This window comes from Gopherus evgoodei, chromosome 6, assembly GCF_007399415.2.
Source record: "Gopherus evgoodei ecotype Sinaloan lineage chromosome 6, rGopEvg1_v1.p, whole genome shotgun sequence".
Lineage (NCBI taxonomy): Eukaryota > Metazoa > Chordata > Testudines > Testudinidae > Gopherus > Gopherus evgoodei.
Window position 1 is genome coordinate 78,853,561 of NC_044327.1, and position 23,849 is coordinate 78,877,409.

Below are 23,849 nucleotides of genomic sequence, written 5' to 3' on the forward strand. Positions count from 1 at the left end.
TCAAACAACATTTTTCTTAAAGACCTGTGCCTGAAGTCATGCGACTACTTGAGAATTTCACTTTTCTTTGGAAATTTCTAGCCCTCCTTATTTTCCTGCAGAGAAAAGCTTGAAAATGTGAACCTTAGAGGCTCAAAATGAGAAGACAAATCAAAACTTATTTTGTTGTTATCCAAAATGTGTTATTTTTTAAAATCTCATGATTCTTTCATCAGAATTTTTGAACACTTGTGGCTGGTAACATTAGATTGGTTTAACATGAACCTCCACTGTCTGGCCCAACCCCAATCTTGCCAACTCTTATGATTTGAATAACACAATTTTGGCCCCCGCTGAAGGCACTTTAGTGATAATAGACCAGAAGCGCCTACCTTGGTGTCATTTGGGAACACGGCCTGTCTACCCTTCCCCACTTTTCCACCTCCTGTGCAAAAACAGCCAATCTGAGCTAATGCAGGAGCTGGGCAGAGCTTTCTCTCTCCGCAGAGGAGTTTTTGGGTAGGAGAGAGGGCAAAGGGAGCAGCCAACACCATTTTCACAAGAGAGGCAGATAGAGCTGAAAATATCCAATAGCTCAGGGAGGCTTTATTCCATTTTTCTCACTGTAATAAACTAGTTGGTCATCTTGATGCCCTCCATCTTCACCCCTGCAATCCCAGGTCTGGGAAAGGGGGAAAAAGCCCCACAACCTGCCCCCCCGCAATTCAGACCCAGAAAGGGATAAGGAGAAGCACTAGGGCAGGGCTTCTCAAAATGGGGGGATAGGACCTCTCAGGAGGGTCACAAGGTTCTAAAATGGGGGGGTTGCAAGCAGGCAGCCTTCACGTCAAACCCTGCTTTGCCTCCAGCATTTATAATAGCGTTAAATATATTAAAAGACTTTTTGAATTTATAAGGTGGAGTCGCACTCAGAGGCTTTCTGTGTGAAAGGGGCACCAGTACACTGCACAAAAGCTTGAGAACCAGTGCACTAGAGCTGCAGATTAGAAGGGGCAAATGCGTCACTGGGGCGTTGCACAGTTCCCGGCTGGGCTGGGGCACTGGGCAGACCTGGGACGCCAGGTTAACTTACTCGAATTGTTCAGGGCTGGGTTGAGGCTGGAGACTCCGCACCATCCAGCAGCATTTTATAACGTGGGCATAACTTTGCACTTTGCTCTCGGGTCCACAAAGCATGCCTGCTTTGGGGCCAAAATCACCCCACCCCCCGGTATCTCTTGCAATCCCCCAGGATCCTGGGGCCGTCTCGTGAGCTCTAGACGCTCGCATTGGGCCTCGCTGCCAGGCGCCCTGTCCCAGCCCTGGGCTGGGCCAACCCACGCACCTCGGCCCCCGAGTCACGCCTGTTCCAGCCCTGTGGCGCTGCGCTAGGTGCACGGCCCTCGGCGCCGTGTCTCTAGGGGGCGGGCCGCAGCGAGCACCTCCCGCCCCTAGAGAACAGCTGACTGCGCTCTACAGCGTCCCTCGCTCAATGCGCATGCGCGGCTGGGCCCGCCGCGCAGGCCCCTTCAAGCGCGCTATGGGCGAGGCTGCTGTGCAGACGTGGCGGCCGTGAGAGGCCGCCTCGCGCGGAAGGCGCTGATGAGCGGCAGCCGCCCGGCTCCATTGCCATGAAGAGTTCCTGGGGGAGCGGCAGGTAAGTGCTGCCGCCCGTGGAGAGGGACCGGTGCGGCTGCCCTGAGCCCCGCGACCCCTGGCATCGGCGGGGGGGCAGGTACCAGCCAGGCGCGGCAGAGCCTCCGCCCCGCCCCCAGTGTGGCGCCACATGAGCAGCGCCGTGCGCAGGCCCCGGCTGGGCGCCCGGAGCCAGCGCAGTGGGTGGGCGAGGGGGACTGGGCGCGGCTGAAGGCTCTGCCCCGGGTGGCAGGTGTTTCTCTGTTGTCGGTAGAGGCGTCCCGAGAGAATGGCCGGGAGGAGCCAGCCCCCAGCCGGAGCCTTGCTCGCGGCGGGCAGCAGCCGCGCCTACCCGTTCGGAAACGGTCTCCAGGCGGACAGCGAGGCGCAGGAGGAGGACGGGGAAGTGTCCGAGCTGCGCCCCAGAGGGAGGGAGAAGGTCCGACGAAGTACCTCGCGGGACCGGCTGGATGATATTGTGCTGCTAACGAAGGACATCCAGGCAGGCGAGACTCTAAACGCGATAGCGCTGCAGTATTGTTGCTCGGTGAGTCTCGTGTACAGAGCGGTTCCCAGCGCGGTTTGTATTTTTGCCCATGAGCCGCTCAGGCCCAGCGGGACATGCAGAGTGTTCCCGACAGAAACTGCACAACACGAATGCTAAGTTGCGTGATATTTAAGCCCCCAGAAATCAAGAAATGTCCAAGTTAAGGCTGACAAGGTGTGCGAGGTAATATCTTTATTGGACAGCTTCTGTTGGTGAGAGAGACAAGCTTTTGAGCCATACAGAACTCCTCTTCGGACCTGGAAAAGGTACTGGGAGCATTAAAGAAATGCTACAAAATATTAGTATATGCCTTATGGTGTAGAAAAAGGTTTTAGTGCTTTAAACTATTAGTTTAGCTATAATCTTGAATGTATGCATAGTAGCACCTTTCATCCAAATGGAACCTAGAATGTTTAAAAACTTTACTGTGTGTGAAATATGCTGACATTGCACATCTTTGAACTGTAGCTCCCTCTAGGATGATATGTGACAGCTCTTCAGCAGCACATAACACAACAAAAGGACTTAATGTTGTTAATACATGTATTGTCACATTTTCCAAATCTTCATACTACATTTTACAGATTATATTCTTGAAAGCATTTCCTGGGTGTTATGCATTTTGGAAAAAAGTGTGGTGTGTTTGAGAGAGAAGGTGAGGCTGCATCTGAAGTCTACCACAGTGCATAGCCACAAGTGGGCAGACTTATAGTAGAGCAACCTGTATGGAGACATTTCTTGATTTGGATGCCTAATAGCAGTGCTCATTAAATGTTTTCATATGGTACTTTTAATTTTTTTTTCTAAGAAAAATAGAAGAAAATGAGTAACTTTGCTCTCCAGGACTCTGAAATTCTGAAGACTAGCCATAAATGAGTATTGGCACATGTAAATAACATCACTAGGAGCTTATCTCCCTCCCTATGCACTTTAGGAGAGCCAAGAGAACACTCTTCTTACATGAGCTATAGGGTGCTGCTAACTTTGCAACATCTCCAGTTTTAGGATTTTAACTTGGATGAGTAGTGTTTAGCTTCTTGGCACTCTTGCATAGTCTACTAGTATTGAGCCAAGCCAAGGGTTTCTGCAGAGCTCTTGCCTCAGCTAAGGTGAACCTTCAGTACACTTCTCACTTTGTAGTTAAACTAGCTGTACATGTGTGGTAGTATAGCCTTCTTGACCAGAGTAGTGAAAAACTTGTACAAAATCTGAGCTACGTTTGCTCATGCAGCTTTCAAAAGCTCGTAACTTGGTCAATAAAAAACAATTTTCTAAAGAATGCTCAGAGGTGTTCTTATGGCTTTTTTCATGCAAAATGTAAACTTTCAATTCTCTAGCCATTTTGTCTGTAAAACAGTTTAAAAAAAAACTTGGTGAGTGAAGCAGAAACCTTATTTACTAGTTCTCAGATGTTTTGCTCCTATTCTGGGCGGGGGGGAGGAGGAGGATTGGTGGGGAGGGAAGAGAGCCTGTCTACAGAGACCAAGCCTGTAAGATGAAAAGCTTTAAATCAAATGTTCAGATACTTAACTTTTTAACTGAAATCTTTTTTTAAACTACCCCTTCTTTAATCATTTTCTCTCCTCTCTCTCTTGTTTCTACCCTTCACAAGCTTATTTTTTGTAGCTGTTTGTAATGTAACCTGTACTGGAATATTTTTTGTGAGAGTTAATAAGTGGAGCTCTTAAATCTGTAGGAAACCCTGCCCTTTCTCAAAGGGGGGAGGGAGGATAGGAAGACTTAATGCCCTGAGTTATGCCTATTGTTGCACTTGGCAATACAGAGGCAGAGATGAAAGAACTATCCTAGATGATTGAGGGTAATTTTGTAAAGTAGGAGAACTATCTACCTAGATGTTCCCTAACACGAGTCGGCAGCCTGTCAGAAGTGGTGTGCTGAGTCTTCATTTATTCATTCTAATTTAAGGTTTTGTGTGCCAGTAATACATTTTAACATTTTTAGAAGGTCTCTCTTTTTATAAGTCTATAATATATAACTAAACTATTATTGTATGTAAAGTAAGTAAGGTTTTTAAAATTAAATTAAAATGCAGAGCCTCCTGGACTGGTGGCCAGGACCTGAGCAGTGTGAAAGCCACTGAAAATCAGCTCACGTACTGCCTTTGGCATGCATGCCATAGGTTGCCTACCCCTGGTCTAGAATAACCAAGCCACATCTGACAGTAATAGTATGTCTGTTTGCAAAACACTTCATAAACTAATGGTTATCATTTCTTTGAAAGGGAGGGAGGAGTATTATTTCCGTTTTTATAAATAGTTATTGAGACACAGGTTGAGTGACACTTTCCCCCCAAGTTCAGAGGGAGTCAGTGATTATTTGCATTAGAATACAGTTCCTGCCTTCCAGTCTGTACTTCAGTTCTTGTCTGTTTCAAAAATTAGTCTGTTTCAAAAATTTAGTTTGTATTTGGAACTCTTTGATTTCATGTCTTGCATCAAAATATTTTCGATTCGGTTCCATTTATGTGGGATTTCCCTTTTTAGGGGTGCATACTGTCACTCAGGGAGGCTAGAGCTCTTCTTCAGGTTTAATAAACCTTTCATGTTGTTTAAACTACATTGCTTTAATTTTTTATTTCCAGGTTGCAGACATCAAGAGGGTTAATAATCTTATCACTGACCAGGATTTTTTTGCGCTGAGATCTATCAAAATTCCAGTGAAGAAGTTCAGTGTATTGACTGAAACGCATTGCTCTCCAAAAGGCAAGCAAGTTTCAAGACCTTTATCATCTACTCAGTTTTCCCCAGAATTCCAAGAAACATCCCCAGCGTCTGATTCATTTTCCTGTAATGAGACTGTTGGCAACTTCTTGAAAGAAGTGGATCGCGATATAGAACAAATAGTAAAGTGCAATGATACGAAAAGAGAGAATCTTAACGAGGTTGTTTCTGCCTTATCCACACAGCAGATAAGCTTTGAACCTGATGCTAAAACCAAAAAGTGGAAAGATCCCTATTACGGAGCAGACTGGGGCATAGGATGGTGGACAGCAGTGGTGATAATGTTGGTGATTGGCATAATAACTCCAGTTTTTTATCTTTTATATTATGAGGTTTTAGTGAAAGTGGACGTTAGTCACCATTCTACAATGGAATCTGCCCACTCACTAGTCACAGCACCATCACAACAAAAACAAATGGAACAAATCCAGCAAACATCATGAATGTTGAGAGTGAGGAGGAGCTTCAGCATTACAATGGAAAGTCCCAGGAGACTGTTGTTCATAGACATATATAACATAACTTTCACATGAAGAGAGAAACAGTATAGAATGCAAAATGCATCTGGAATGCAAAGAATAGATATTACTGATGTATACATTCCTTCTTTTTGGGCAGTATTAAAGTACAAGGATGCTTTGCTTCCTTTATTTTAATAGTTGTGGGAACCTGCCATATTTACATAGGAGATAATCCTGTGGGTCAGTTAAACTGTCAAGCATGTTGACAGATGACATTACCAGGTTTAATGTGAGATTGTCATGGTATAAATGTGTATGTATGTAAACAGGTATTTTTGAAGGCTTTGCACTTTTTTCTATTTAAATATAACCTGTTTTGTTTTGTTTTTTTAATTAACGATTGCTGTTAAGATGCAGTTCTGACAAACATGAGATAAATGAGTACAATTGACTATAATTTGCTATCTGAAAGCATCTGCTTCAGCATGTTTAATTTTAAAAATAAATATTGTTTCATGCTTTATTTATAATATATTTAATAGTACATGCTACATGGGCTATCTTAATATCCCAGTTTATGGCTGTCAACTGAAGAGATCTACTTCCCACTTCAGAATGTATACCACTGAATATATATTTAGTGTATGGCTGGTGTAAATTCTGTGTGTAAAACCTTTTCCATATATAAAGTTCAAATCACTTTTTTCCTTAGATCAGTGTGAAACTTTCTGAAAGGAAAATGAATGTTGGGCTGAGAACTACTGTTGACTGACTAGAAAGATGTACCAAATTAAGCTTAGTAGACTAATAGGGCACTGCTTATGTTGGACTTTTTGCACTATAACTACTGCATTATGTAATAGACATCAAGTGGTGAGATTGCAAAGACATTTAATAGAAGTTTGTGAGCTTTTCACAATCAGTGCACAACCAAACAGTTTATTAAATTCCTCCTTTGAGTATAAGGAAACTTACTTTACTACAAGTAAGGCCCAGTATTCAGACTGGGTCTCATTTTCTGCTGCAATCCAGTCAATAGGCTCATAAGCCCTCTTTTTAAATGTATTTCAGAAGCTTGCTTGAGGTCACTTTGTGTATAAGTGAGCTATGCTCTGATGCCTAAACACAATCCAGTTGTTGAGACAGGAGTTCTTGTCCTGTGTAATAATTAGCTGCTCACATTTGAATAACTAGAAATTTGGCTGAATAACTAGAAATTTGGCTAAATAACATGCCTTTTTCTGTTCAGCTACTTGTATGGGAAAACAATCCAAGGGATGTAGCATTTCCTTCAAGGGCTCCTTACCTTTTTTGTATTATTAAGGAAATACTCTTCTAATTACATCATACAGTGCAGAAAACTGGTTTTCCTCGGTTGAAACAGCTGGTGTTTTCAGGTGTCTGAGTGGATGCATATGGTAATATGTAGGAGGGCTTCAGAAGCACCACTCTTTTTCGACCCACTCCCACAACAGTTCAGAGGGAAACCCTGTGGAACCTAGAAGAGAAATTTGGCCTGCGGTGATGATGCAGCTGCTGGCAGTGCCTTACTGCCCCCATGATCCTTGTCAGTCTCTTGTGCTCTTAAATTTCTTCCCCTGAAGAAGGCTAGTCCCTGCATTTAAGCAGTCACATAAATTTTTCCTAAGAAATATACAGCTAGAGAAGAGGAAAATTAGTTTTCAACTTCCTAATTTTTGTTTAAAGAGGAAAGGGAAAGTAGTTATGTATTCTTTTATAGGGATTTATTAAAATATGAATTAAGATAGTGCCTATCACTTACACTAAATCTCATTGTATTTGCCCCCTGAAGCAAAGTTATCACTGTTATCCTCCACTCACAATTACTTTACCATGTGAGTAAATGGATAGGCTTTGGCAGCAAAAGAGACTTGAGTGAAAAATACTTCTCTTCGATGTTATATTTTGTATTAAAAAGCATCTTGTCCAAGTGTACAGTATAAACAAGTGATTCTGAGAAATGGACATACCTTTTAAAAGATGCAGTACTTAAAAAACTTTATTTAGAAATTCTGATGTCTTACAGATTTTAAGGAGGGCAAATGCAGTTTGTTAAATGAGGCAAACATGGTTAACTGGCTGTATTTTTATTTAAAAATTGTAAAACTTGACAATACAAAAATTGTATTTTAAGGCTGAAGGTGTCTAAAATTTGATGGCAGGTGGAAGTACACTTTGATCCTGTGAATTTTTATTTTGGAGCTATTCTGAATTGTTTGATAAAGTGGCTGCGCTCAGAAGAATTTGATGATGCAAACTTCCTTCCAGAGAAGACCAAACTAGCCATACAAGTAGGAATTATTTAACATTTGTTTTGTTTTAGAAATGGTTTTAAAATCTTTTGTTACAAACATAATAGGTCAAACTTTAAACAGTTGAAGTTTAGAAACAGTTGATTGCTTTAATCTAGGATTTCAACATTACTTTGAAGGTGCCTTAATAGAAATCATATCCATGTAGGAACTCTTTAAGCATAGAATACAATTCTGTGCTCTGAGCAAACTTAGGTTTGCTCCTTTTGCTTGCCTTAACTAATCTCTTGCCCCTATGGCAATGATTAGTTTTTGGAATTACAAAATGTTAATGCTTTATGATGTCAGATTGGTCCTTTCATCACAATAAAAAACTCAAGAGAATTATTAACAAGCTGAAAACATGAAATTAGGTTGTTTGGGATTTTCAGAAGATACACTGCATACGAGTTACTTTCAGTAAGTGTGACTCATTGCATACACATGAGCAGACAAAAGAAAATGTTAAATTGCTAATATTTTGGTAATAGATTGTAATCAGATTTGGTCATATCTTGAATTAGAATATGAACGGGTTCTATACTGTTAAAATACAAGAAAAGAGACATTGCTCTGGCATTATATACTAAGAGCCTTTGTTTTGCTACATCTCACACAAGTCAAATTTGTGTTTTTAAGGTCTGAGAAGACTTGTGACTTATTGTCAATGAGTTCTTCCTTAAAAAATGTGTACTGCAGCAAAGGTATAAACCTTATCTTTTAAAGTAGTTTTTGAAAAAATACTTGTTTTGAACAACATTCAATTAGCTTATATAACATTTTTAAGAGCAGAAAGTTAATTTTATCAGAGTCTAACATAGGTTTCCCTTGAATATAGGACTCCTGTTTTAGTACTAAAGGGAGTTGCTTGCATGAATTTCAATTTGCTTCTTTGTGGGTAGCCTTGTTCTGTTGCAATTGTACTCTTTTCCAAACTATGACAGATACTGCAGTATCAGTTATTTACCTGTAGCAGTAAACTAGCTGATTGCTCTTTGTGATACAGATTTACACTTAATAGTTAGTAGTGAAGTGGTAAAGCCAGACTCCTGTCACAACTGTTTCAACAGTGAAGTTGGAATTGTAAAGAAATTTACTACATGGTGCATTCAAGTGAAGAATCATGCTTTAAATTAAATATAAAACATGATTTGCTCAGGAAGTCAATTTTTATCTAAGTGCATATTGCACTGTTGGCACATATGTAAATGTTTTATTTAAATCTGATATATTTCTGGAGTACACTACCACAAATGGTCTTTGTATAACAAAGTATTTTATACAGGATCAAAATGTAATTAGATGTGAAATAATGCAGTGCTGAAGATGTAAGCCTCTTATTAAACTTTGTTCCTTTTATTTGCTTCATAGTTTTGGGAGAGCTCCGAGCATTCTAATAAAATATTTTTGTGTGCAGCGAAATGTGAACTCGACGGCATGTTCTTGTCCCTGCATCTGCTTTCCTGAGGAACTTGCACACTTGTCTCTCAAGCTGATATTAGTTAGCCTATGTACAACCTCAAACTAAACTCTTTTTAAGTTGGTTAATATCTCTGTTTATATGTTGTGTAGATCTCAGTCCAATATTCATATCTATTGGTATTATGACATTACAGTATGGTTATTCACCCCCTCTTGTATGAGTAGACTCTCAATTTCAGATAAATGATTGCCTTTGACCTACCTAGAAACCATGAGGTGAGTGAGGCAGTTTTAAAAAACAGGCCCAAGAAAAGTAACCCCCGTTATTAAGCTAATTTTCAGATGCCAACACTTTCACAGGCTGGCAAAACGACCTTTCTAGTGGTATACTTTCACCTGCCATTGTCCTAGGAATTTGCAGCTGAAATCCTATTTAACTTTGTACAATTGTTAACCAGAGTCAGAAGTTTTCTTAAAACAATGTTTTGTTCACTCTGCTACCATTGTGGAATATTAATCATATTCTAAATAGTTAAAGGGACTGTGCCAATTTTGGAATGCTATCTGAAAAGTAGTTCTAGGTTTCGTGCAGACCCTGAACAGTATAGTTTAATGCTCTCATCTTCATCTTTCCCTTTGAGAGGTAGACAGTTGCAGGTATGCTACTAAGTTCAATTCTTGTATCAGACTCTGTTCAACAGAGTGAACAATCCAATAAAATTTTACCAAGCTTTATTCTTAAAGGGCTGTGCTAAGGTATGCATGGGCCTGAAGTGGTTTGCTGCATCGTTGTCTATATTTGCCACCAGCCATGGTAGCTGCTATAGCCATAATAGCCACATTTCTCCACATGGAAGGGGGGTTTGTAACATCTTCCCCCCACCAGTTGTGCAGGGATGAAATGGAAGGAGACCTGTCTAAAGGGAAAGTCATAAATGGCTCCAGGATCATCTGAGTATATGTGGTACAATGCACAGATAGCAAAAAGCTACCACTAAGTTATTGGTTCCTTGAGATTGGTCACTGAAAGGCAGCTTTGGGTTCAAGGCTTGACTACAGACAAAAAATGGAAGGAAGGGTATCCTCATACTTAAATTGGCTTATAAAACATCCTTGATCAGCACAACTATATTGTTTTCTCCAAGTCACTGGGACCTGAGCAGTGTGTGTGTATGGAAGATATTTGCCTGTAACATTACACCTCTTCTTTCTCCACATTCTGAAAAAACACTTTTATAAATGGAGTTTAAAGTACTATTTCCTGTGTGTCTTCATGTTGGTTGACAGTGGTGTGAGTCCTGGTTACTGGCAGAGTCTGGAATTGTTAGGAAATAACTTCCATCTTCATGGTGATGTGCAGGAGACAATGGTGTTGTAGAGTACATCAGTGACCTCTGCTGGTGACCCTATTCCTGTACACTCAGACCCTCAAATACCGTCCTATTCTGCTCCTGGTACTGAAAACTCCAACAAGACAACTTACCTTGAGCTGGGTTCAGCTAAACTCTATAAATCAAGACAATGTCTTTTTAGAAGATATGTGACAGCTCAAACAAAAGTTATGAGCTTGATCTGGTAATTAGTGGATTAGATTCCATGGTCTATGGAGATCAGACTAAATCATAATGATCCAGTTGAGGCCTAATCAGCAGAATTACTTCTGTCTTGCTTACAACACTCCTGCTAATAAATTCCAGAATGATGTTTGTTTTACAACTGTGTTTAGGGTGACCAGATGTCCCAATTTTATAGGGACAGTGCCAATATTTGGGGCTTTTTTTTTTATATGGGCTCCTAATACCCCCCACCTCGTCCTGATTTTTCAGACTTGCTATCTGGTCACATAGTGTTACACTGTTCACTCATATTCAGGTTGTGATCCACTCTGACTCTGAGATCCCTTTGTGCAGTACTCCTTCCTAGGCAATCATTTCCTATTTTGTATGTGTATAATTGATTGTTCCTTTGTAAGAAGAGTATTTTACATTTGTCTTTATTGAATTTCATCTTCTCTACTTCAGATCATTTCCCAAGATCATTTTGAATTTTAATCCTATCCTCCAAAGCACTTGCAACCCTTCCCAGCTTGGTATCATCCACAAACTTTTAAGTGTACTCTCTATGCCATTATCTAAATCACTGATGAAGATACTGAACAGAACCAAACCCAGAAGTGATCCCTATGGGACCCCACTAAATATACTCGTCCAGCTTGATTGTGAACCACTGATAATTTTTCTCTGGGAACAGTTTTCCACCTAGATATGCACCTGTGTTATAGTAGCTCCATCCAGGTTGTATTTCTCTAGTTTATTAGGATCAGTTGCAGAACCTCTGGAGTGTTCCAAAGATGGTGACTTTATTAGGGCATCTTCTCAGCTCCTCTCTTCCTGAGTTGGTGCAGGAGCCCACATGCAAGGATGGGTAGAGAAATAACTGGACAGGCCCTGGCCATATAGAGGCAGCCTAGGTGCATAAATTCAGTTTGTGTGCAGATCATACTATAAATTTTTTTTAAACCCACAAACTTTAGTCCTCAACTCTTCATTATTAGTTATAAGAAAATTAACTTCAACACAAAGTCCTAATTAATGACCAGAGTAAATTTCTGTTGCAATACAGCATAGTATTTAATAATACAGAAATAAGTTGTTATACATTGTTTTGCTATATCTTCCTACATAGCAATTTAATATTTAAAAATAATCAAGTTTATACATTTGAGGTGTGCTCTGCATTGTATTTAGTTGTCTCATCCTTTGGAATTGCTTCATGTTTTGTTTATCAGAGCATTTAAATTAACACAGGAAAAAAATACAGCCATTCCCTAAATTACACAGCTATTAGTACAGGTAAATAGTTTTTTCTGAATTTTATCTCTCTATTGTTTCAGAGTTAGCACTGAGGTAAAGTATTGTTTGGCAAATGTGTGTCCCAGCCATCAAGAAACAAACTTTAAAAAAAATAATCTTGTAAGCTTTTAAACTAATAACCAGTTTCTCACTGGATGAGAACACATTTTAGTTCTCAACAGCTAAAGAGCGAAAAGAAAGAGGACCAATATGATCAGCTAACACAGGTTCCAATTTGTGCAGAGGGACAACAAAAGCATAGGTTAGAGCCTTTTAGTGACATTTCCCAGATCAATAATTCTAGAGGAAAAAGTTTATTTTCAACTTTTTATTCATTTTTATTAAATTTTAAATTAAAAAATCTGAAACCTGCTCCCCCCTGCCACCCCCAATCCTCAAGTCAGCTAAAATGGTTTCTATTGATTTTGCTTTAGATTTATCCTCAGCATCTCCATCTTTTTAGAGTAGTTGTGAGTCCAGCTGGGAGTACTTCAGAGAAAAACAGAAGCATGAAGGAAACAAAAAACAATAAGGATAAGCTTTAAATTTCCTTGAAGATAGGCAGAAAGGAAATTTAAAGCCTATTTTATAAAACCACATGCTTCTCCTTTTATGAAGACAGCTCCTGTGGCTACTTCAAAAAGGCATCAAAGGCCATAACTGAAACAGTGACAGTTTCAGCTGATGCTGAGATTTTAGGATCCAGTGCTTTCTATTCATTCTGAGTGAATTTAAGCAAAGCAAAACAGTTTTTTAAAAATGAGACCTATTTTAAGTTGCTTAGGAACACAAAAATATTAGTGATACATTTGAAAATGTTGTACCTACCAACTATTGTCACAAATAACTCCTAGGATTATTGTAATGGAAAGATTAGAGTCACAACATATTCATCCTCAAATATAGAATATTTATAGAATTCATGTATTGTTTTCACCACCTTCACAGTTTATCATAGCATATTACTCTTCTATTATATGTACCATTCTTTTACTGTCTGATATTTTGGCTGTGCTGGGAAGTAAATTAACTGAAAACTATTTCAGATTTACATAGCAGGTATTTTTACGAACATCGACTCTCAACAGTACTATGAGGTAGGAAGTAGTATTTTCCCCCATTTAACAGCTGGGGAAACTGATGCAGAGATGTTAAGGGACTTGTCCAAGGCCACAGAGAAGAGCCAAACCTAGAAATCAGAATTTCCTGGTTTCCACTCCCTTGCTCAAACCTCAGCCACAAAACCTCTCTAAATGAAGCTACTAATTAGCCCCAGACCTCACTTCCAGCAAAAAGTAATTCATAAAACACAATCTAAATCTCATTTATTAAGTCTCCTTACACCCAGCAAGCACTGATTTGAAAGATGCTCTCTATTGGTCGAAGTGCTGAATTATGAAAGTCTGTTGATTAGAATGCAAGAGCCTTTCAAAATTATCTCCTTACCTTGTTAGTCCACAGTACCAAAGTACTTTTAGGCTACTTTGTTCATGAAAGTGCTCAGTGTTCAGTTATATTTCAATCCCCTGATTACAGAAATTATAATAAATTCCTTTAGAAAGTCAGCAGCTAAGTAGGAACAGCTTGTGTTCAGAAAGGACCAAATCCTGGTTCACTTAAGTCAATACAAGTTTTGCTACTGACTTTAGTATCCTCTGAAGTATGACTTCAAATTCGGAACAGGATTTGTTTCCACCCATGCATAGAATGGAGAGAAGTGCAAATGCTTAGGCACAATTCAGTCAAAATGCATATTCTTTTCCAGTGCAGCAGAGGCAATACAAAGGAATACATAGTACAAATACAGAGAACCTTGCAGTGATAAATACCTGTCTCCAAAGCATTTTGGAAGAACAGAATATGGCAGCTAGGTCTCCCATTTTTCAACTCCGTTAAATAAATCAGAAAAAAAAATGCCCTTTCATCTGAGGGTGAACTCAGCACTCCAACTCCAACTAGCCGCATCAACAGTTGTGAGTGCTCAGCCCACCTACAACTGGGTCCAAGTGGTTTAGTGGATGTATTAGAAGGCCAGGGTAGGACACAATCTAATACAAATAACTAATAAGTTGCTTCATCCATATTGTCGTCACTGCCAGCACCAAAGTCATCGCCATCTTCAAAATATGAAGCAATGTAGTCGTTTTCCTAAATGAAAATACATTATAGATCAAAATACTTTGTTACTACTGATGTAGACGAGACAGTTAAATGCACCATTATTAAACAAGGCACATTGCCTTATAATGCTAATCAGGAGAATACAGTATGATTTTGAAAGAAGAATATGCAGGATTACATCCTCCTTTCCAAGTTTGATGAGAAAGGAAAAGACCTACATTTTGGGATGTTTAAAGTTTGATTGTCTATACATGGACACACCCATGGTGCCTCTAACACTTTCTTTCCTGGAGGAGCTACAGTTACCTAAGGCAATGAGCCATTTGGGTCACATGCCAATACAGCCTAAGATACAAACTGGAGCTTTATTTATTTATTTATTTATTTTTAATCTTCTGTTGTTTTCAGATGCCAACAGCCACCATAATATTGGGGAACTAAGACAAGCATGTTACGAAAAACTGTCTTAGGTCTTTGTAAAAGTATCACTATAAACTTGTCATTATTTATCTGTATCACTGATAAAGTGCTGCATTGACTGTTAGTGACAGGACTCACTCCTAACTGCTGAAACAAGATTTTGCAATATTTTGGTGATACTAACATATCTAACAGAACCTATTAAAATCAATCACAGCACTAAGCAGCATAATGTGCAGATTGTCCACGTAATAGTGCCTCTCTCATACCAACTTTTCCTCTAATGCAGAACAGCTAATACCTTTGTTGGTACACTTGGTTTCAGTCATCATTCCTATCATCATAGTTACCTCTAACAAATAGGCTCTGTTTTGTTAGAGCTGGAAAAGGAACCTGTACCTCTTCGTGTTCCTCTTCATCATATTCTTCTTGTTCATTTCCTGCTTCTTCTTCTTCTTCTTCACCCTCTTTGTCTTTTTCTTTCTCCTTTTCCTCATCAGATTTTTCTTCATCACCTTTCTTTTCCAACTCCTGTCACAAGTCAGAACATGTTAAGGAATCTAGCAACAACATATCCTCCATGCTATCAAAATGCAAAGTTTAGTTTTGTTGTATTTAAACTAATAAGGCAACTAATCAAACAATGGTGTAGAAATAACAGGCAATCATGTCACTTAACTAAGTGCCAGGATTTTCCTAGGACTTATTAGACCAAATACTAGCCATTACATTTTTAGCACATTTGGTGCAGTACTCCAGTGCTGAGTTCCCTTCCCCGTTATCATAGGGTAAAGTGGCAATTATTTGTGCAAGCACACATGGTGCTTTATAAGACAAAGAACACCACATAACATCTGCTCCAATGTGCTTATGTACTAAATCAGACAAAGACACACAGCAGCTCTGCCTCTCAACCTCTTAATACCATTGTGTTCAACACATACTTTGACAATTACGGTCAAAATTTCCTCCCAATTTGCCCAGCCATTGTGTCCCCTCCACACTCCTTCTCTTCTCAACTCACCATATGGGTTTATTTGCAACACTGGTAGGTTGAGAGGGCACTGATAGACCTCTCCTTCCCTTTCGGGAAGGCACTTCAACCAAGTTCTCTTGTTGTCCTTTCAGAGAACCCTTTTGTTCAATTAAGCCACATCCCCTCCCAGTGAGAATGACCAGCCAGACATCTTGTTCAAAGGGCCAAAAAGCAGCACTGTATAGAGTGGAATCACCACAAAGTTTGGTGACAGAGACAGTCCTCATCCCATCTCTTCAGATACCATACAGTCATGTGTCAGCAAGGCAAAGCAAGGCCAGAGAAATGGCTAAAGTGTGAGATGTCCCACCCAGTGTAAGATGATGGAGATGTAACAGCTATTGAATTCTCTTCCTGCAGCTTTACTCCTGGGGGAATTCTGTGTCACTGCACATACACAGAATTTATGTCCCCCGCAGATTTCTTTGTTTTCCTGCAGAAAAGTGACTTTTGATGAGGAAGCAAAGGGAAGCCAAAAAAGCGGACAAACACCTCTCCTGAGCAGCGCAGGCAGGTCAGTTCAGGCACCTGGAGCAGCCAGTTGAGATGTAAATCGCAGCTGGAAGGGGGTCTGGGTCTGGCCAGTCATGCATGTGAGAGTGGAACACTGTCCCTCTTGCTTGCTACTACGGCATGCTTGGCATGAAGGGGCAGGGCTTTGCGGTGTTTCTGAGGAGGTAGGCATGGGGCAGGCTCTCTCCACTCAGGCAGAGCGGAATGTAGCAGCCTGCCTGCTTAGTGAATTGTTGCCATTGTCCTGTGATTTCCCCCAGGAGTATAAAAGAGATGTAAAAGTTCTAATGCTTCTTTTTATTGCCAGAGTGGTGTAAAGGACAATATGGCTTATAAATGCTTATGGTGCTTTAGTGATTAGAACTGGTCTAAATTTTGGACTGAAAAAAATTCCTCTAAAAATTTGCTCCATGAACTGTTCACTACTGACCTTTCGGGAGATGGTCAGAAGTCAATATAAATTGTGAATTTGATTCCCCAGCTTCACTTGTTCTTCAGTTGCCTATGATGTAACACTGAGCATATGGCTGCATCTATCTGTTGACTATTAACTAGAAATAAAGGATCAAACCTAACTACATTACTATTAGGCAAGGGGCTTGGGGATTTTCTCCAATGCTCCCCACTCCCAATCTCCATCCATTGTAGTGTAGTTTAAATAAATTACCTAAATAATTGAAATCAGAGTGTTTTGACAGACAAAACATGCAGAATTTTAAAATACTGTGCACAGCATTTTTAATTTTTTGGTCCAGAGTTCCCTTGGGAGTAAGCCTGTATTGCATAACAGAGGCTATACAGAGAAACTGCATCTTTTGCATCCAGTAGGTCTTACCTCAATTTTTTTCAACACATCCACATTACTTTTGGGTGTGGCAACTTTTCCTTTTTTCGTTTTTCCACCTGCTGAAGTAAAATAATAAGTTGCCTAATGTACCTTCTTAATTCCTACGTAGATAATACACATTGCTGACTGTTAGATATTACAACACTGTTAACATCTCTCATGGCAAATTAATGTAATGTCTGTGCTATATCCTTGCTTTACAGTTGCAAATCCTTTACCCTTCACTGAATTGCAATAGCCCAATTTATGTAAATGTTGCACTTTTCCTTAATTAGGGCAGATCTGAAACTCAACTTTGAATAGGCATTTGTCCAAATTATGATATTACGCTTCAGTCAAATAATTTTCAAACATATATTCAAAGCTGGTTAAGAACATACAGAAGAAAATATGTATTACTGTCATTTTCTATCATCTTAAATATATTAGAAATCCCCTGAATATCATTTTAATTCTTGTACAGCATATGTAGCTTCGAGATCATAGTAGGTGTTTGTAGCAGACTGGTAGTCCTCACCTTCAAACATCCTGCCATCTTAACAGCTGTTGATCCAGCTGAGAAAGGGCTAAGTAACTTCTGCTGACTCCAGGTTGCTTGTTACATAGATATAAGTGAAGTAGATGTCTCTTTAGGGAGAAATAACCTAGGGTGTTGGCTAAGCAATCTTGACATATAAATCCTAGGCCAAGCCTATAGAAAAGGCTTGAGATGACCTTTACTTTATTTCATTTTTTGTTAATAAAACCATACCCCACAAAAGAGTGAGCTTTTAATTCTACGTAGGTACTTGGACTTTGTTTTAAATCAGGCTATGGAAGGGCCTTGCCTACAGTATAATTGTAAAATAATGACTCCTAAGAGGCAGCTCCATTTTTGGAATGACAATGTAGACACCAAACACTTTAGGCCCTAATTTTAAAAAATGTCAAGTCCCATGTGACTATACAAAAGTAATTAGAATGTCAATGGAAAAGCCAAGAATAGAACTCGGATCTTTAGATCCCACGTCCTCTGCATTAACCACTAGATGAGGATTTCTCAAATGGGGATATAGCATTAATTCCTCTTTATGTGATAACCTACAAGAGCCAAACTGCAAAATTATAGCGATGGCAGTCATAGTGCCATAGTAGAAAAGGAGAGGAGATTTGCAGTAGGGATTCAACCTCTTTTTCTTGTAAAAAGAATGCAACATAACCTCCCTAGAATTACAAGACTTACTCTTCACTTATTGAATGATGAGGATAGGAAACTTATATAAAGCGTTGGAGGCTGTGTGGTTTTTCAAGTGTACTGGAACACAACCGGATCTTGTTTTATCTGGACTAGCTTTTGAGAAAAGACTAAAGACAGACAGAAAGATATAGATTTGTTATATAGGAAGCATTTGTTGTTGACAGTGTTGATGCTCACTTGAATATTTTATCTAGATAGGGATGCTGTGGCAACAAGGAAATATTATTTTTAGCATATCTCTTACAATCCAACACAACATCTTTGATGCAAGTGGAGCTGCTATGTAATAAATTTATGAACTGTATGTTTACATGATTATGAGGATGCTTGTTTGTGAATATACTGGTTTAGTTTTATAGAGGGCTATAAGGAAAGCAAACAGGAAGGGAACAGAATGGCTTAAGATAAGCCACTTCTCCAAAAATATTTGAGGGCTGTTAAAAAACAATGCCACTAAGGAGAAGGCCTGAGAACCAGAAAATCTAAAGGACTATAGCAGTTTAAAAAGAAACTCTCAGGAGATGGTTGTTGGGGGTTTTTTTGGTTCTTTTTTTTGCGGGGGGGAACGGGGGAGAGAAGGCGGAGAAGATTTGTTCAGGAGAACCAGGTGGACACAGACACTCATTGGGGGGTCTGAAGCAGTTAGGCCTGCCTAGCTCACCATCAGGATGGCAGGGTTTTAGGCATGTAAAACTATTATCTTACAATCCTTTTTCTCTAAATGCTTTGTTCTTTCTGTTAAAATAAATAATATGTTGATTCTAAGGCGACTGGTCACTACATACACCTGGTCACAGTTTCTTGAAGTGCAGAACCAAAGATGCCAAACACAGTTGCACCTGCTGGGTACGGATGGTTGAAACACATCATGATGTAGCAAAGGGCAGGATCTCAGAGGGGCGGAACTTCAGAATTCCACTCCTGGGAGATAAAGGCATGAAGCCTAAAACATGACAGAGTGCTCTCAGACCAGAAAAGGAATAGAGGTGCAACTGCCCTTTAAATCATGGCAATGTCATTATCCAGAAGTAAAATCACTCCCAGTAACATATATAGTTAGAATGGGTGAAGCAAGTTGGGTTGGATTCCAAGATAGAAAAACTGACTTGCGCTAAGAGGGGAAAAACAAATAACCCCAAAACTACAACCCTCCTCTAAAAACACACACATTTGACTTGATTATAATATGTTATCTAGATCAGTGGTTCTCAAACTGGGGTCCTTATTCCAGAGATCCGTGATTCACGTCTGGGGCCTTCACCCTCGCTAATCAACCCCTCCCACTTTGTCCTAGTGCCTCTTGCATGCCACAGAACAGCTGTTCAGCGGCGTGCAGGAGGAGCTGGGAGGAGGAGTGGGGACAGGGCACGCTCGGGGGAGGGGTGAAAAGAGGCAGGGAAGAGGAGGAGCAGGGGTGGGGCCTTGGGAAAGCGATGGAGTGGGGGGCAGGGCCGGCCTGGGGCAGAGCAGGGGAAAATTAGAAAATTAGCTTGTTGTTCTGTGAAAAATTTTAAATCAAAACGGGGGTCCTGCTAAAAAGTTTGAGAACCACTGATCTAGATTATTGTTCTCAGAATATGCCAAGATGATGTAATGTATTAATGTGTTATTGGCCACCTTTCTACAAATCTCCGCAGTGTATGTTTTCTGAAAGGATTCTATATTAACTTTGGTGCTGTTTGAACTTTTTTTTTTTTTTAAAGTAATCTGTATCTTTCTTATGCTCACAGAAGTTAAACTGTTCAACTGATTTTTGTTGTTGCTATTAAAGAGAAAAATGGTCACTTTTGGTGTGAGATCAAATGAATAAAAATATGTCTTAACAGGCAGTGACTTTGAGCCTATGTTTATGGTCATCATTTAATGTCACTCTAGCAAAGGAACAAACCAGCAGCTGATTTTCTTAGGATCTGGGAGAGCTAATTACTGGCTCAAAGTCTGTATAAATACAGCACTAATTACATTTTTGAACAATAGCTATACACTGGTTATTCTTCTCTGACGATCTTGACAATAAGAATTTAATTTCCAGTAGAATGCTTGCGCTCTACTTTTAGCACCATGCTTCTCAATGAGGCTCTTAAAAGGAAGAAAGCTTCCAGATGAGCCAGTCTCCATGACTACTGCTCATTCAAGCTTTGGCGTTCTATTTTATCCTTGAACTGACAGATGACACACTAAAGACTTGGACAAGAGGTAATGAAAGTAAATAAATTATACATAACAGACATCTAGGTACCAGTCAGAGGGTTGCTTTACGTGAACAAAACAATAGTTCTCTAGAGAAAATCGGAATAATGGTCATGCATACTAGGAAACACTGAAAAATAAATACATTTCATGACATTTTGTAGTGAAAATTAAACTCCTTTCTCTTTAAGAGCAACCAATACCAGCTCTAACTGCTGTTGAAGGATCTGATTCACAATTCTGTCAAAGAGAGCTGAAAATAAACAAAAAAAGAAAAATGGGGAAAAACAGAAGTTACATTAAATCACGTACAAAAACTAAAATAAACAGAAGAGCCAACCAAATCACAAGCAGGAAAAAAAATCAGGGAGTATGGGAAAACAGTGGTTAAAGATGTTTGCAAACTTCTGAAAGCAACAGCAAAAGCATACAAGTATTTTTTAAATCACTCAGCGCTACCCCATCAGCATTCAAAGACATATTGGTATGAAAAGCTGGAAATGCAGATACACCAGCTCCAATAAGTTCACTATTATTTTCTTAAAATATCAAAATTTAATTTTTTGGTAGTTCTGAAAGCATCCTATAAAACAATAAATAGACCAGTCAAATGTTTAAAAAAAATTACCAAAAAAAAACCTAATCAAAATGTTTCAAAAATTATTACCACTGTTTTATTTTCAACCAGCTCGAACAATAGTCTCTCTCACACCTAATTGCTAGGTATTGTGAATGCTCCTTAAAACTACATCAGCTACCTTTTTTGGTCTTTTTCCTTGGCTTCATCTCTCTTGGAAGTCTTCGCCAATCTGCATAAGAAATAATTTTTCGATATAGGAACTATTAATTATTTGTATTAGTGCCCAAAGGACCCCATGAGGGTTGGGGTCCTATTGTGCTTGGTGCAGTATAAATATAGATTCTGATACTGCAAACAGGCTCAAATCTTTGGTATGCAGCTAGTCCCATTGAAGTCAACACACTAGCTGTGTACTTGAAGTTTAGCCCTATTGTAAAGATTTGCAGAATCAGACCCATATAACAAAAAAGAGTTTCTGCCCCAAAGAAGCAACTGAAGTTCAGACATAAGTGAATCTAATAACCTTTAATTTACATATAGATAAAGCTGAGCTGATCTTTCCATTGCAAACCCTAAATCTTCAGGTCACTGATACCACAAATTTTCATTGATTAAATGTCTCATGTTAATCCTCAGCTCAAGCTTGAATATTTTGAGGAAAATGTGATGCAAGTCTGAGACATTGAGTTGCAAACAAAGGGGAAAAAAAATCAGATTTATTTTTTCAGGCAGCTCAAACTTTTACAGGTTTGTCAAGTTTGCAGTGATAAAACATATGTCTACACCTCCACAAGGAATACACAATTTAGAAAGGTTGCAAATTCCATTTGACTGGCATTGTTTTAAAATGGAGAAACTGGGTGTAACATATGACCATTCTTTGCAGTTCACTTTAATTGAGTGACCTCAGTTGGCTCCCCTGGGACTCCAGTCACGGTGGCATAGTCTGGCTTGTATATACGTTACTACACATTAATTGGGGTTTTGGATCAAAAATTAATTTTGATATTGAAGAGTTTAAGGATTAAAAATCAGTTACAATGAGTGAGCCAGGATCACAGGAAGATCTTGACAGAAAAACCTTTGAAGAATTGTGCTTACAGAGGGGGTTGGGAGCTGTGCCGATATAGGATGGAGAAGGGAGTAAAAGACATCCCATTGCATATCTAAGCAAAAAACTGACACCCACTGAACAATACTATGTGATGCTATGAACTGTGTGGGCAGTAAAGCAACTCAAACCCTCTTTGCATAACAAGAAGTTTACCATGTTCAATTATCATGCTTCCTTGGTGTGGTTACACAAAGCAAAAGGAACCAATTCTAGGTTACTCCTTTGGAGTTTGGCCTTGCAAGAGTTTGATATGGACATAATTCACATAAAAAGGAAAGAGAATCTTGTGGCTGATGCCTTGTCAAGGTTGGGAGATCCTTGAGGTGTATCCAGGACCTCTAAATAGCTCCCTTCCACATCAATCTTGCATTGGGGGTCTGATGCATGACCAGAAAGTGTTAAGTGTCCTGCAGGATAAATGACTCAAATTCAACCCGTAAAAACATATAGGTAGATAACGTTTGTGTTTTTACATATATATTGGTAGAGAGAGCAACAATGTAATCAAACAGTCCCTGTCTATGCTGTAATCTGTTAATTCAGAGATCAAGAGAACATATTAACATTTAAATGAACTGTAAACATAGGATATTGTTGTATTCATCTCTCTTTGAAACATATAGCAAATCATCTGTGAATGGTGGAAAAACCAGGAAACTGCCTTATGTTAATCTCTGTGAATAATTACCATTGATGTTTAGGAAATGGGTTCACTTCATAGTCCACTTGAATGTGTATTGTTCACTAAAGGACTACAAGCAGTCACAAGAAAGCCTGAAACTGTATAAAGATGTTTGGGTCCCAATCCTTTTTATCTCAGATATGCTTGAGGCTTCATGCAGGGGAAGCCGGAGCCATAAGAACTGAGATCCCAGTCCTGACTGGACCACCCTGTGTAGAACTGATAAATGAAATTGTTTTCAATTGATCACTTTATTAATGTAACTTCTGTTCACCATTCACTACACTTGCCTATACTGTAACTTCTGTTTCATATTGTAATTCAAACCCCATTTTAAAATACTCACTCCATTTTGTAAAAGCTTCCTCCAACCTTCATTTTTGCAAACCCTGCTGTAATCATATTAGTTTAGTTTAGATGTGTGAATGAGGTATGTATGAATGATGGAATCAACCTCCAGCCCCAGCCTGTCCTGATGAGATAAAGTTCAAATACCAACGGCTGAAGACCTAGACAACAGCCCTAAACAAAGTAAGAAGCATCCACCCTAAGAAGAAAAGGACAACAGAACAACAGAAGAAAGATCAAAGCCAGGTCCAAGGCTGAAAGTCACGCCTGCAATTGATGGGTGATCAATCTAAACCCAGAGGCAGCATGACACAGCAAGACCTATAGACTTTGAATCCAAACTAAAAGCCTATAAAAAAGAAGGGTGAGATGAGAGACTCTGGGTAACATTCTGCTGCCAACATGGAAGAACATCAGTGCCTGCCCAACAGAGATCCAGCTCAGCCTTGTGCCCAGCTTTCCTGGCCAGTTAGCTGCCACAAGCTACGAACCCAAGCTGCAAAATCAAGCCATGAACTTAAGCTATCTTCAGGACTGGTAGCTATGCAGCAGCTGCAGAACACCTGATGAATGTGTGTGTGTGAATGTGTATATGTGTGTGTGTATAGGTATTAGGTATAATGTGAATGTGTGTGTGTGTATGTATAGGTATTAGGTATAATGTGTGTGTATAAGAATTAAGATATTAGTTATTAGTCATAAATTGTTATCATAATAAATGTGGCATCTTTGCCTTGTCCCCTTTAATAAGATCCTGCTGGTTTTTACTGGTCTAATATAATTGGTATAACACCTGAATATAAACATTGGCC

General features: G+C 39.4%; 2 protein-coding genes across 6 annotated transcripts in view; one reads left to right on the forward strand and one right to left on the reverse strand.

Annotated features, from left to right (window-relative positions):
* Positions 1-1,512: 1,512 nt before the first annotated feature.
* Positions 1,513-9,589, forward strand: LYSMD3 (LysM domain containing 3). Its single transcript, XM_030567026.1, is given in 4 exon segments — positions 1,513-1,636; positions 1,889-2,161; positions 4,764-5,322; positions 5,325-9,589. Coding segments are annotated over 3 exon segments (912 nt in total). The 5' UTR covers positions 1,513-1,636; positions 1,889-1,903; the 3' UTR covers positions 5,420-9,589.
* Positions 9,590-11,753: 2,164 nt separating this feature from the next.
* The window catches only part of POLR3G (RNA polymerase III subunit G), a 39,661-nt gene continuing 27,565 nt past the window's right edge, over positions 11,754-23,849 (reverse strand). For 3 of the 5 annotated variants that reach the window (XM_030565663.1, XM_030565665.1, XM_030565664.1), the window contains 4 exons: positions 21,072-21,122; positions 16,875-16,945; positions 14,890-15,021; positions 11,754-14,097 (listed from right to left, as the gene is read on the reverse strand). In XM_030565663.1, the coding sequence (XP_030421523.1) occupies positions 14,011-14,097; positions 14,890-15,021; positions 16,875-16,945; positions 21,072-21,122 (341 nt within the window). In that variant the 3' untranslated portion in view covers positions 11,754-14,010. The remainder of the gene's footprint in view (positions 14,098-14,889; positions 15,022-16,874; positions 16,946-21,071; positions 21,123-23,849) is intronic. The other 2 variants (XM_030565666.1, XM_030565667.1) reach the window with 2 other exon arrangements.